At 45.3% G+C, this 14,643-nt stretch overlaps 1 protein-coding gene across 2 annotated transcripts in view; it reads right to left on the bottom strand.

Moving 5' to 3' along the window:
- Window positions 1-6,488, bottom strand: part of si:dkeyp-72e1.9 (syntaxin-binding protein 4) — a 66,680-nt gene extending 60,192 nt beyond the window's left edge. Inside the window, exons 1-2 of one of the 2 annotated variants that reach the window (XM_052049652.1) lie at window positions 6,128-6,488; window positions 2,222-2,295 (exon numbers count right to left, since the gene is read on the bottom strand). In XM_052049652.1, coding sequence (XP_051905612.1) covers window positions 2,222-2,295; window positions 6,128-6,174 — 121 coding nt within the window. In that variant the 5' untranslated portion in view covers window positions 6,175-6,488. The remainder of the gene's footprint in view (window positions 1-2,221; window positions 2,296-6,127) is intronic. The other variant, XM_052049653.1, reaches the window with a different exon arrangement.
- Between the last annotated feature and the right edge of the window lie 8,155 nt (window positions 6,489-14,643).

Genomic DNA, 14,643 nt, shown 5'->3' with positions numbered 1-14,643 from the left:
TTATTTGTTTTTAAAAGGACAAAGATGAAATCATTTCTCGTCCTGCAAAACTCCGCAAAGGTGGGCTGATATGTCACAAAACAGATGATGAAAGACAAATAAATCCCTCAGACCCACCCGCAGTCTCTGAACTCTGTGACAACCGGCACCCATGTACAAAAGTGCACTGTCAGTATATAAAGATGATTAAATACATAATAACATGGCTTCTGCCACATGCCTGAGCCCAGACTGGAGCAAAGAAGGATCAAGAATTAGGTTTGACAATGGTTTAACTCAAATAAAGAAAATTTGCTGTTATTGACACCTAAAAATGTTTACAATTGCCTTCATTAATAGTTTACACAATAAATATACCCCAAACTGTAATCCAGAAAAACTTGAATGCAAATTTAAATGGCCCTAATAGCATTATTACAGCTGTAGGTATATTACCATACAACTATCTTATGAGCCATTTTATTACATGGATAGAGTGATGCAGATGCTCACATTTTTTTTCCCCCCACAAATCAATTTTTTCTCAGTTTATTCTGCACTTACTGTACTGTTACCGTCCTGTAAAATTGGCTTGGTTTAGGAGTGGATATTTTTTAATCAGCAATGGCAACCACGTCTTTCGTTTTATTGATAACCAGTGTCACTGATCTTCCAGCTGACAGTGAGCCTCTTCGGCCTCGCTCAATTTTATGTGATGCCGTCAGCTCCCTACTTCTATCAGCGGGATCAAAGCCCACAATGTGGAAACAAGCGTGCACCCAAGACAATGAAAACATTTTTCTCAACTTCCAACATAAACAACCGTCAATAAGTTCACAGAGCAATGCAGTGAATGTTGCATTTCTTATAACGCATGAAACCACCACAAGGTAATTTAACCATACGGCCTCATACAAACACATTTAACCCTTTCATGTACTCTGTAACCTGATATCATGATAAGCTGTCCACTGTGATGGACAGCTTTTCCACCACAATGGACACAAGTGGACACTCCTAACCGCTGTCCCTGAAAGGGTTAAAGTGAGCGCCCATACAGTACTGTTGAGATTCCATTGCATTATTACTTGTGGTGGCAGCATTTCAAACACTTGTCAGATAGAACATTATTATCAGAAGTCAATGCTGATAAAAGTGTTTGCTAACACTAAATTGTACTAACACTACAGATCTGCTCATCATTTGGCTTTGACAGGGAATCGCTTCGGCCATTGCGGCAAAGTGTTTTTTTGAGTTCTTTAGAACTTTGTCCAAGTTTTAATTGGCCTCATTGATTTCTAATAGTCTGAAAGATAACCGCAAATTTACTTGTGCTTTTAACCCTATCGGGGACAGCGGTTACCACAGTGGACAGCTTATCGTGATCAGGTTACAGGTTATCATTATTGGTGCATGAAAGGGTTGATTTCACACTTTGGCACACCAAATACCCAACTATTTATAAAAAAAAACATTAATGAATACAGTTTCCATAATTGCCTGTTTTCGGTCCCTACCAAATGGTGGAACAAACCAACTGTACATATACCAGTAAATTTGTCATGAACACGAGATGGGTTGCACAACCTCAAATTTTTTCAAGTCGCCACAGATGTGATGAAGATTTTACTTGACGTCAACAAACAAGTCGCCGATGATGTCAATAATAATTTTTCAGTCTAGCTGCACAGCATGGACATGGGCTGGGTAAAATCTATGCCGAAGCTGCAGGATGCTAAAACAAAATAATCCTCTCTCTCAGTGTGCTTGCCATTGGAACAGTCAGGTAACGTTTGCATAATTGGTCCAAATGGGCAAACCTGTCTTGGGCCCACAACAGCACCGGGGTTTGCATGGTGAGTAGCTGCAGGGTTTGCAAGTAATCACTGACTTCTTTGTGTGCTGCGGAATAATTCCCTGCTCACCTACAGGTGGGCCAAATCCAAATCCTGCTTGAGCCTGGCTTTTTTTCTTTTACTGTTTCTTACTCATTTACTAAAGCTATACATTCATGAATGAGTTTTTGCTAGAATGGGCTCTGTCTTCTCCGCAAGCCAAAAACATGCTCAACATTCATTGTGGAATAGTTAAGTCAAAAAAACAGATTGTGGACTAGCATGTACGAACCGTAGTATGTGTCACAAGTAGTTTTTTAGTTTTTCTTGTGGCTAAAGAATTATATTTTTGCTGAAACAATTCTTGCAACTCATCTCTAACTTTCTTTAAATACTGATATACTCACCTAAGCCATTCTCGCAATCTGTAAAGTCCATGGAGTGAACTGTTCTGTCGACACCATATGGACCCATGAGTGTCCTGGTTAAAGATGAAGAAAGAGGGGACAAATAAGTGCATGGATAATACATTGACAGGAAAATTTAAGAAATCTTTCTTCATCGAATTTTTAGCAGCACGGACAGTAGCAAAATGCATAAGATACAAAAACATTGAGTTAGAGGGTGTACATAAATACAAAAATACAGGGCTCACAAATAAAGGCACACCATCAAGACCATCAGAAAAAACAAAACAAAACTATGCTGGTCCACGCTGTTTTTTTGGGGGCTGGGGGGTTGGGTTTTTAGCAGAGAAAGCGCCAATGGGGTTCGGGTCAGGGGGGCTTTTCTTCCTATCACACTCTTCCAGGTCTCATTGTCTTTGCCCAAGTGAGCATTAACCCTTTCATACACCCTGTCAACTGATTACATGATAAGCTGACCACTGTACTAACCGCTGTCCCTGAAAGGGTTAAAGTCCCCACAAAATGAGGGACTCCCAAGAAGCAGCAGTCTCCAACATCCCAACCAAGAACGCAAGAAAGGATGGGTACTCTGAACTATGTTTTTTTGCACAGGCACACTCAAGTCAGGTCCTGCCTGCCCATCTGAAGGTAGAGGAGGCTACCCTTTTGTCCACATGTGTATGGCAACTTACAAGCAACAGGCCTTGGGGGAAACAAGTACCCGTATGTTCACAATGGGGACAACTCCAGACGAGCTCACCTGGGTGGCTCGCCAGGGTGAAGGAAAACTTGGTCCAATATTGTTTTGTCATCACGTGGAGTTTGTACCCGTGCTTGGTCTCGTCCCTCATTTCGGACATGACGGCCTTTGTTGACCCTGCCCTAAATGGAAGGCAGCATACACCTGCCACTATTTAATGTGCTTCTAATGAATCCCAACCTCCTCCCCCCCAAAAACATTTCATTGTTCTAGTCACCTTTTCTTAAATTTTTTGTAGCATGAAAAATTGGATACCTCTGAAAATTTGATGAAAACAAACCTGGTTTGACTTTCTAAGACAGTCAACAACAACAGTGAAGAAGCGTCAGGCAATTGTGGCCAGTATTGTCTGTTTCATACAGGGGTCGCGAACTCAATTTACGTGGGGCCGCTGGAGATAGAGTCTGGGTGTGTCTGGGCAACATCAAGCCTTCCATAAAAGGGGTTTAAGCAGTGGTTCTTAAGCTTGTTAGAGGTACCGAACCGAATCAGCTCATGCACATTCACCAAACCCTTCATTCGTGAAAAATAAAAATATGATTGTTTTTTACAAATTCAAGACATAAAGAATGCATTTATGAAAAGCAACAAAGTAAACCAAAATTAGTATAAGTATAAAGTATACGTTTTTTAATTGTGCACAAAATGAACCAGCCGGTGATGGCCAAGCGAGCATGTCATAACTAATTGACATCTTGAGTCGGGCGTGTCTTAACCTACGTGGCAGAGGCTCCATCGAACCCCTGAGACTGATTTACCGAACCCCTAGGGTTCGATAGAACCCAGGTTAAGAATCACTGGGTTAAAGTATTCATCCAGTCCTCTCAATCACTTTCATTTTCTCCATTTAACATGCATTTGAATGTGATTGGCTCATTAAGAACATCATTATTAGGGTATTTGCCAACTTGTACGACTACATTATTTCAGTAGTTTACTTTTTACTTCCCCTGTCTAAAGTATTTCACTTTTTTTAATGATTAACTCCACATCCCATTTCATGATGTCATAAAACCTGTAATTTGAAAAGAGGAGAGTCAACTTTTATAATGTAATAAAGCCTGTTTTATTGTTTGTTCAAATATGTAGCATGAATGGTACATGGAGGTGAAGACGAACATTAACAGTTAAAAAAAGGTCAAACACGACAACACGTTCTGAACTGAAAACAACAGTATAGATTTTGGATGTTGGTGTATCAGTACTATGAGAGATGATCCGACATACAGTACATTATTGTGATATTGATATTTTGTCCAACCTCTTATTTTTCTCCTCTTGTGCTAATTCAGTGATATCTTCCTAACTGCAAAACAGAATTTTTCTGGCTGACTGCCAAATGCCTGTCAAGGAAATGTATCAATATTTCAGCTACTGAGGGTTTCTAAGTAGCAGTCTGATACTCCCATGGCTGATTGTGAAACAATGAGGCTAATTGGGGACACAATGAAATGGCGCGTGAAACTTTGTTAAGAAACTTTGCTTCCCTGAACATCTAAAATCGGAAGCAATAAATAATAAAGTGGAAGCTTTTGAAGTAAAAAAAAATAAATCCCCGACTGTTAAAATTCAACACCCAAAAATGTGGGCAATTTTGAGTGCATGTTAAAATTTGTGTGTGGGGGGGTTGTTTGTTTGTTTGTTTTTTGCTTTTTCTTTTGATTAGATTTTTTTTGTGTTGCCACAGAGGTTGACTGGTTAGCACGTCCGCCACAACGTGCAGAGGTGCTTGTGAGGAGTTTGTATGTTCATAGTTGATGCTCTGAGTGTGCGGTTGTTATTTGTTGTCATAGGTTGCTATGCGGAATTGAAAATGGATGGATAAAATCCGCTGATTCTCACGAGGGTCGCCGGCGTGATGGAGCCCAACCCAGCTGTCTTCAGGCAGTCGGCGGAGAACACTCTGAACTGGTTGCCAGCCAATAGCAGGGCACAGATAGACAAACAATCCCCCACCATGACAATCACACCTAAGGTCAATTTAGTGTTCCATTAACCAGCCATACGTGGTTTTGAAATGTTTGAGGGAACCGGAGTACCAGGAGAAAACCCACACAGGCACAGGGAGAGCATGCAAAAGACACAAAGGAAGGCCGGAATCCACCCTGCAGCTAACCAGTCGACCTCCGTGGCGCCGACTTTCATTCAAAGCAGTAAAATCTCAGCGTCATCTTACATATCAGAACTTGTTATTGAAGATAAAGCTGAATGGATGAAGTCTTTTACTGTTTTATTATTTGTAGTTTCTTTGTGGATTTGTTTACTGTTGAATTATTTTTACATTTGTATAACCATCATGTTGTGATGTCATTTTAAAACTGCCTGTATCATGAATAAAGTTTTGATAACGGCAAATATTTCCCCCTTTTTTGAGAGCACACATTAAATCCTTTGTACCTTCAGCACCTCAACACATAACCATAAACTGTATTTATCTAAACATTTTCCTGCATTAAAATACAGGAATCTAGATGTCCAATTGTTAAATGCTTTCCGTTCTATTTGAATACACCTACATTTCTAAAATTATGATCAAAGAAAATCGGTGTGACAATCTATTCACAACCTCCAGTCTTGACTAAAACCGCTCGGTGGTGGTTGTGATCACCGTGAGCTCACTGATAGTGATAAAACCCCTGTCCGGTCAACTTTTCTGGACATTTCTCAACGTGACAGACAATGTTTTTAATCCACAAAACGGCTTTGACAGACAAGGCAGAATAAATCCACCCAGTTCTCGTTGCGCACAGCGGCACGGGGAGAAGACGACAGAGTTCAACCTAGACCGAAGCAAACAGGAAACAACGAGAAGGCGAGGTGCCGTTTTTACATGTTGCTCTCAAATCCCTTTAATAATAATATATAGCTACACAGAACGGTTCATTCCCGAAAAGGGAATTACTGGGCGCGAGATTCGAGTCACCCTTGTTTTGGAAGTAATGACGCGCAAGCAAAAATACGCGTACATTTTCATGAATCAAACGTTTTTAATGAAAAATAATAGTTCCTGTTTAGCTTGCTTGTTTAACAATAAACGCGTATCTCTGCTACCATGGCAACAAACGTGCAGGTTTACCGAAAGTGCATCCACAAAAACTTGTACGCGCAATATTTTAGATGAACACTTGTCCCTGTTCATTGCTCACCTGCTAATGATGACAGCTCCTTTATACATAACGGAAAAGGTTGGCATCTTGTCATGGAGCCAGTTTCTCCGCCAGAACGGCCGCACGGACGCTCGCTCAGTGTGTTGGGCAGAGCTTCCCCTGCCTCAGCCTCCGAACAGCCGCCGCATAACGATACGCGCGTGTGTGTCTGCACAGGCAGTCTGTCTCTGCATTCCGTTAAACCGACGCCACCCAGTGAACATCACCCACCTTCGCCCGCGCAGTTAATCTGTTATGTAATTTAAAAGTCGACGAAAATTTATTTTTTAAAGCGTTAATGTGTGTTTTTAGGGGCTCGACAGCTCCGACTGAAACTGTGGAATGCCTGTTGAACGTAGGGGCAATTTGTTGCCAAGGCTCAAGTGTGTGTAGTAGAAGGTAAGATTCCCCCCACCCCACAGTGTAATCCGATACTTTGCAGCAGCTGCTAAAGCTAAATCATGTTGATTATTGATTGATCCTGTATTTTGTATCAATGTTTGTCAAACTATAAATTCATTTAAAAAACAATTACATTCCATCAATCGACTATAGGCCAGTGTAGAAAATCATTTTTATCTAAATATTTTAAATGAAAGCTTTTTATAACCCCTTATTAAAACCTATTTCAATAATGTACAGTATGTGTGCATGTATGTATGTATGTGTGCATGTATGTATGTATGTATGCATGTATGTATGTATGTTTATAACACAGTGATCACTGGGGATAAATCTATACAGTCCTTTAGTGTAGCAGTGCGGATACGATTGAAAACAGTGAATTTAAAAAAATCGGCTAATGTTATATAATTACTGCTGTTGAGTGATGATGTATGCCACTGGCATTATGACTAAATGTTTGGTACTATTTTGTGTGGAGGGATACCGTATTATGGGGTGTATATAAATAAAGGGGGTGGAGCTTCCCTGCAGTTCGCTTCTGGCAGTGACGATGCACTGAGGCACGTCGGGTGTTCAGCAACTCAGTGGTAGCTACAACAGAAAAATAAGAAACGTCTCCAGTCTTGTGCTTCGAACCAAGTGTAGTCACCAGCAATGATGCGTACATAGGAACAGCGAGAGACTTCCGCAGCAGGAGCTCCAACAGGTTATGGGCCCAGGTGGGTTCCAGGCACAGCGGCGCTCCATGGGAGATGATTACTGCCGCGATTTGACGGAGATGATGCCCGCTATCACATCTGGGAGGCAAGGTTCCTAGCATACTTGAAAGCCATCGGGCTAAAAGATGCTATCCTCGGGTGTGATGTAGCTGCGGGATCCAGCGAACAGGCCGCAACAGAAACCGAGTGGAAAAACGAACTGGCATATGCTGAACTGTGCGGCTGCTTGGATGATAAAACATTGACACTCATCCTGTATGAAGCACCAGAAGATGACCGCTAATCTGACATCACTTGCATTCTCTTGCATGCTATCATACAATTATCCAACCCATCAACAAAACAAAACAATTATCAACAACCTTGTGTCCTGCATAGGTATTGAAAGATTGATTGGGCAATTCTGTCAACTTTCCTACAAAACCACTTGTCTCAGACTCTATTAATGTATCTCTATTAATTGTATGAGACTTTATTAATGGTTTTCAGAGTCTCAACAAATACAGATACTCTACGTCTTTGTCCGTCTCCGCGTCTTCTTCCATTCCACTCGAGAGGCATTCATGGACGCCACCGAAAAACGTAAATTTTTACTTCAATGAAATCACGAAAAAAAAATGCATGTTTTGATGCATGCTTTTGAGTCTAGGGCCCCCACCACCACCCCCCTCCTTCTCGGCCATGGACTAACAAGCCGGGACTATCTTCATGATGAGCAGACCTCGACGAAGCAGCTGTGACCTGTACATGCATACACATACACGAATGGACAAGCACACGCGCATACACATCCTTGTTATCACCGTCTTCATCGCTCCGGTTCTTTTTCCCCCGTGACGTGGCTTGACCTGCGGAGCGCACGTGGCCGTGCAGCTGGTCAGGGGGCCGCGACGTGGTCACCCCCTCCACCCCCTTCCCATTCATCCTCCCCATTACACATGTTATGTCTTGTGACTTGTTGTAACTGTCATATGCTTATTCATGTGCTAGGGTCTTTTTTTATCCTGGACTTAAATTATCCTCAGAAGAGGATAGTCTGAGCGTGGTTTTTTTTTCCCCTCTCCTTACCCAGCGTTTTTCCTTTCTGAATTCTGAATGTAATTTCCCCATTGCGGGGCAAATAAAGGATATCTTAATCTTCATTGAAGGTGCGCCTCATAATACAGTACTTCTTTTCATGCGGAAAATATGGTGTAGATAGATAGATAGATAGATAGATAGATAGATAGATAGATAGATAGATAGATAGATAGATAGATAGATAGATAAAAAATCCTCGCCTCACCCCTTGGGTGGTGTCCGTCCCTCATACAGCTCGGGTCCTCTACCAGAGGCCAGGAAGCTTGAGGGTTCTGCGCAGTATCCTTGCTGTTCCCAGCACTGCACATTTCTGGACTGAGATGTCCAATGTTGTTCCCGGGATCTGTTGCAACCACTCATCTAGTTTGGGGGTCACTGCCCCGAGTCCTCCAACCACCACAGGCACGACCGTAACTTTTACCTTCCAGGCTCTCTCCGGCTCATCTCTGAGCCCTGGGTACATGATTTCTCGAGTTTCTCGTGTTCCTTCTTTCTGATGTTTTCATCACTTTGGACCGCTACATCCACTACAACGGCTTTCCTCTGCGCTTTATCTATGATCACGATATCTGGTTGGTTCGCCATTACCATCTTGTCAGTCTGGATCTGGAAGTCCCACAGGATCTTTGCTCTGTCATTCTCCACCACCTTCGGAGGTGTTTCCCATTTTGACCTTGTGGTTTCCAGTCCATACTCCGCACAGATGTTTCGGTAGACTATGCCAGCTACCTGAGGAGTGTGATCCCTCTGTAGTTGGAACACACCCTCCGGACCCCCTTTTTAAAAAGAGGGACTACCACCCCGGTCTGCCAATACAGAGGCACTCTCCCTGTTGGTGGTGCAGAGGCGTGTCAACCAGGACAGCCCCACAACATCCAGAGCCTTGAGGAACTCCGGGCGGATCTCATCCACCCACCGACGAGCTTTTTAACCACATCGGTGACTTCAGCCACAGAGATAGGAGAGCCCACCTCAGAGTCCCCAGGCTCTGCTTCCTCCAAGGCCGGCATGTTAGTGGAGCTGAGGAGGTCTTCAAAGTACTATGCCCACCGGTTCACAACGTCCCGAGTTGAAGTCAGCAGCGACCCATCCCCACTGTACACAGTGTTTGTGGTGCACTGCTTCCCCATTCTGAGACATCGGATGGGCACCAGAATTTCCTCGAAGCCGTCCGGAAGTCGGCTTCCATGGCCTCACCGAACTCTTCCCACGCTCGGGTTTTTGCCTCGGCGACCACCGAAGCTGCATTCTGCTTGGCCAGTCGATACCCGTCAGCTGCCTCTGGGGTCCCACAGGCCATAAAGGCTCGATAGGACTCCTTCTTCAGCTTGACGGCATCCCTTACTGCTGGTGTCCACCAGTAAGTACAGGGGTTGCCGCCACGACAGCCACCAACCACCTTACGGCCACAACTCAGATTGGCCGCCTCAACAATAGAGGCATGGAACATGGTCCACTCGGACTCAATGTCCCACCGCCTTCCCCCGGAACATGGGAAAAGCTCTGTCGGAGGTGGGAGTTTAAACTCCTTCTGACAGGGGATTCCAGCAGATACTCCCAAAAACCCTCACAATACGTTTGGGTCTGCCAGGACGGACCGGCATCTTCCCCCACCATCGGAGCCTCCTCACCACCAGGTGGTGATCAGTTGACAGCTCCGTCCATCTCTTCACCCGAGTGTCCAAAACATGCGGCCACAAATCCGATGATACAACCATAAAGTCGATCATCGAACTGCGGCCTAGGGTGTCCTGGGGCCAAGGACCCGTCCCCCCACCCGAAGGCGGAGGGAGGCAACCCTCTCGTCTGCCGGTGTGAACCCCAATGTACAGGCACTGAGCCGGGGGGCAGTGAGTATGCCCACACCTGCTCTGCGCCTCTCACCGTGAGCAACTCCAGAGTGGAAGAGAGTCCAACCCCTCTCGAGAGAACTGGTACCAGAAACCAGGCTGTGTGTGGAGGCAAGTCTAACTATATCCAGTCGGAAATTCTCTGCCTCACACACCAGCTCTGGCTCCTTCCCTGCCAGAGAGGTGACATTCCATGTCCCAAGAGCCAGCTTCTGCAGCCGAGGATCGGAACGCCAGGGTCCCCGCCTTTGCCTGCCGCCCAGCTCACATTGCACCCGACCCCTTTGGCCCCTCTCATGGGTGGTGAGCCCATGGTAAGGGGGACCCACGTTGCCTCTTCGGGCTGTGCCCGGGCTGTACCCATGGGTGTAGCCCCGGCCACCAGGCGCTTGCCAACGAGCCCCACCTCCAGGCCTGGCTCCAGAGGGGGGGGCCCCGGTGACCTGAGTCCGGGCAAGGGAAACTTAGATCCATTCATTGTAATCATCATCAGGGGTCTTTGAGCCGTGCTTTGTCTGGCCCCTCACCTCGGACCTGTTTGCCATGGGTGACCCTGCCAGGGGCATAAAGCCCCAGACAACTTAGCTCCTAGGATCATCATCATCACACAAACCCCTCCACCACGGTAAGGTGACGACTCACGGAGGGGACTGACGCCTCTAATATATATATTTATATATACACACATATCTCGTCATCCCTTGCTATCAGGCCTTTCGCGACTTTGCTTTTTCACTGATTTTTTAAGTGCAGTTTTTAAATGCTTTTAAACAGTGAATTGCGTTCTGTATCCTCATCCTGGCTCAGGCAGTGACCGACGTGAACAGTCTCCGCACCTTGTCTCTACACAGCTCCCAAATTTACCTTTTTGGTCTTTGGTTTCATTGTATTAGTGGCGGATGCTGGTCTGTCAAAGGGCAAGCTCAATTTCGGCCTACATCATAAAATGTGTCCATTTATTTATACATGAATTCTACTCTCTGTTCCTTTTTTTAAAAATGAAAACGATGCCTTCACCATAAGATCGGTGATTGGCTCATTTCGCTGTCAATCAAAGCGAGATTCAGCCTCAGACAGATCATCCAATCATCATGCAGAAAAGCTGAGCGTCCGGGCCAGCCGATACACCGAGCGTCCGATGGGCGGGACAAAACCAGCATTTATCGAATGACTCGTCTCGTTTCAATGCATTGGGACAAGCTGCGCTAAACTCTCTAGACGCCCAGCGTCGCACGGTCAACGCTCAGCGCCCACACAGTTTAAAGCACAGTGAAGCTGCGGAAATGAATGAGAAGAGAGTCGCATCGTAACCAGGAAGAAGATGATTCGGAACAAAAGTTTAGCGCGTTGTCGCGCATATTTAGTTAATGACATGTCCACACAATTGTACGTACATACTGTACATATATTTGATTACTTACTTTTTGACATTTTAGGGGAAGCTGAGCTTCCCTTGCAGTCTTCGAGCAATCACCTCTGTATTGTATACATAGTTCAGTATTTTATAATAACTGTAAAAAATAAAGCTATCAAGATACAGCACATTTGAAATTTCTTACCTCTCACATTCTTTTTTGGGAACGTAACCCCCGCGATAAACGTTTTTTAACTTTATTTTAATAGCGGCGCGGACACCCGCAGCAGCTCCTCTTGTTTTATGTTGTCTTGAGAGGGAAGAAATTTCATTTGTGCTGTATGTTACTCATACAGTACATTTGACAATAAAGTTGTATCCAATCCAGTCCAAAGACGAGGGATTACTGCATGTATGTATATATATATATATATATATATATATATATATATATATATATATATATATATATTTCTTTTATATATATATATAAAAGAAATCCTCACCTCACCCCTCGGGTGGTGTCCATTCCTCATTCAGCTCGGGTCCTCTACCAGAGGCCAGGAAGCTTGAGGGTTCTGCGCAGTATCCTTGCTGTTCCCAGCACTGCACATTTCTGGACTGAGATGTCCGATGTTGTTCCCGGGATCTGTTGCAACCACTCATCTAATTTGGGGGTCACTGCCCCGAGTGCTCCGACCACCACAGGCACGACTGTCACCTTTACCTTCCAGGCTCTCTCCAGCTCCTTTCTGAGCCCTTGGTATTTCTCGAGTTTCTCATGTTCCTTCTTCCTGATGTTTCCATCACTTGGGACCGCTACATCCACTACAACGGCTTTCCTCTGTCCTTTATCTATGATCACGATATCTGGTTGGTTCGCCATTACCATCTTGTCAGTCTGGATCTGGAAGTCCCACAGGATCTTCGCTCTGTCATTCTCCACCACCTTCGGAGGTGTTTCCCATTTTGACCTTGGGGTTTCCAGTCCATACTCTGCACAGATGTTTCGGTAGACTATGCCAGCTACCTGAGGAGTGTGATCCCTCTGTAGTTGGAACACACCCTCCGGTCCCCCTTTTTAAAAAGAGGGACTACCACCCCGGTCTGCCAATCCAGAGGCACTCTCCCTGTTGGTGTTGCAGAGGCGTGTCAACCAGGACAGCCCCACAACATCCAGAGCCTTGAGGAACTCTGGGCGGATCTCATCCACCCGCCGACGAGCTTTTTAACCACATCGGTGACTTCAGCCACAGACTATGCCAGCCACCTGGTTATGGCGTTCCATGTAGGCTTTCCCTGCCAGCATCTTACACCCTGCAGTTATGTGTTGGATCGTCTCAGGTGCCTCTTTGCACAACCTACACCTTGGGTCTTGTCTGGTGTTGTATATCTGGGCCTCGATGGCTCTCGTGCTCAAGGCCTGCTCCTGAGCAGCCAGGATGAGTGTCTCTGTGCTGTCCTTCAGGCCAGCCCTCTCTAGCCACTGATAGGACTTCTTGAGATCAGCCACTTCAGTTATGGTCCGGTGGTACATCCCGTGTAGGGGCTTGTCCTCCCATGATGGTCCCTCTTCCAGCGCCTCATCTTCTGTTCCCCATTGTCTGAGACATTCTCTGAGTACGTCATTGGAGCCTTCTCCTTGATGTATTCATGGAGCTTGGATGTTTCATCCTGGACAGTGGCTCTCACACTCACTCGTCCCCGGCCTACTTCCTTTCGGCTTGCGTACAGTCTCAGGGTGCTGGATTTGGGATGGAACCCTCCATGCATGGTTAGGACCTTTCGGGTCTTAACGTCCGTGGTCTGAATCTCTTACTTTGGCCACCTTATTATTCCTGCAGGGTATCTGATCACTGGCAGGGCATAGCTGTTTATTGCCTGGGTCTTATTCTTGCCATTGAGCCGGCTTCTTAGGACTTGCCTCACTCGCTGGAGGTATTTGACCGTAGCCGCTTTCCTTGTTGCCAGTTCGAGGTTGCCATTGGCTTGTGGTATACCAAGGTACTTGTAGCCATCCTCAATGTCTGCTATTGTTCCTTCAGGGAGTGAGACCCCTTCAGTGCGGACTACCTTTCCTCTCTTAGTCACCATCCGACTACATTTCTCAAGCCCGAATGACATCCCGATGTCGCTGCTGTAGATCCTGGTTGTGACAGCAGTTGCCGTTTGTGGATGTTGGAACACTGAGTTACTAGTTGTTTCGTGGTCAACCGTGACTGTGATTTCGAAGTAACCATTTAGCCCACATTCTCTGCCTGTAACCCCTCTGACTAGGGTTGCTTGAGTAGTAGCATTCCAACAGAGCCATGTTATCGCATCTCGCCCATCTCCGCTTTGTTCCAGAGGTGCTCTGGTTCCCCAGCACCTAACGCAGACCTTGTTTGGCCGGGCGACGTATGAGCGGGCATGTCATTCGTTTTATTGTCTTTCATCATTGAGGTAGGCATTAGCGTGAAGGATCTTGCCCAAGGACCCACACTGGATGGTGTTATGTGCTCATTTTTGCCCCAAGCGGGATTCGAACCACCATCTCCCGTATGCCAAACCGATGCCTTACCAACTGAGCTATCCAGCCGCTGTGTGTGTGTGTGTGTGTATATATATATATATATATATATATATATATATATATATTGCGCGGCGTCCCGCACGCGGTCTGTCCTTCCGTCTGTCCCTTTTCAAAACGTACCTACTTCACCGCGCCGCTGCGCGCCGCCACTGCGCCGCTCAGGCAGTGGCTCACTACGATCGCGCGGGCATCTTAGCGAAAAAATGTTGTCTACCCACAAGCATTGCAATGAAATTGTTAGTTATTTAGTAGAGCTAAACATCTCTTTATTTTCGCGATAAGCAATGAAGATGAACAAAAAGTTGAACCAAGCAACAACACTTTTATGGGCTGAAGGCCCACCTTACCAGCCTTCCGCAGGAACTAGCTGATGAGCCGCCCGGAGGGCGGCGAACCAGCTAGTAGTATATATTAGAACTGTCAGTTTAGCACGTATTTATTGGCATTAATTTAAATGAATTTTAACGGGATTATTTTTTTTCTCGCGACATTAACGCGGCACACGTCAAAGCGGATGTTACGTTGCTATAAATAAA

Source organism: Hippocampus zosterae, chromosome 17 (assembly GCF_025434085.1).
Source record: "Hippocampus zosterae strain Florida chromosome 17, ASM2543408v3, whole genome shotgun sequence".
NCBI lineage: Eukaryota > Metazoa > Chordata > Actinopteri > Syngnathiformes > Syngnathidae > Hippocampus > Hippocampus zosterae.
Note: the sequence above shows the minus strand (reverse complement) of the source record. Positions and strands in the feature narration are given on the sequence as shown.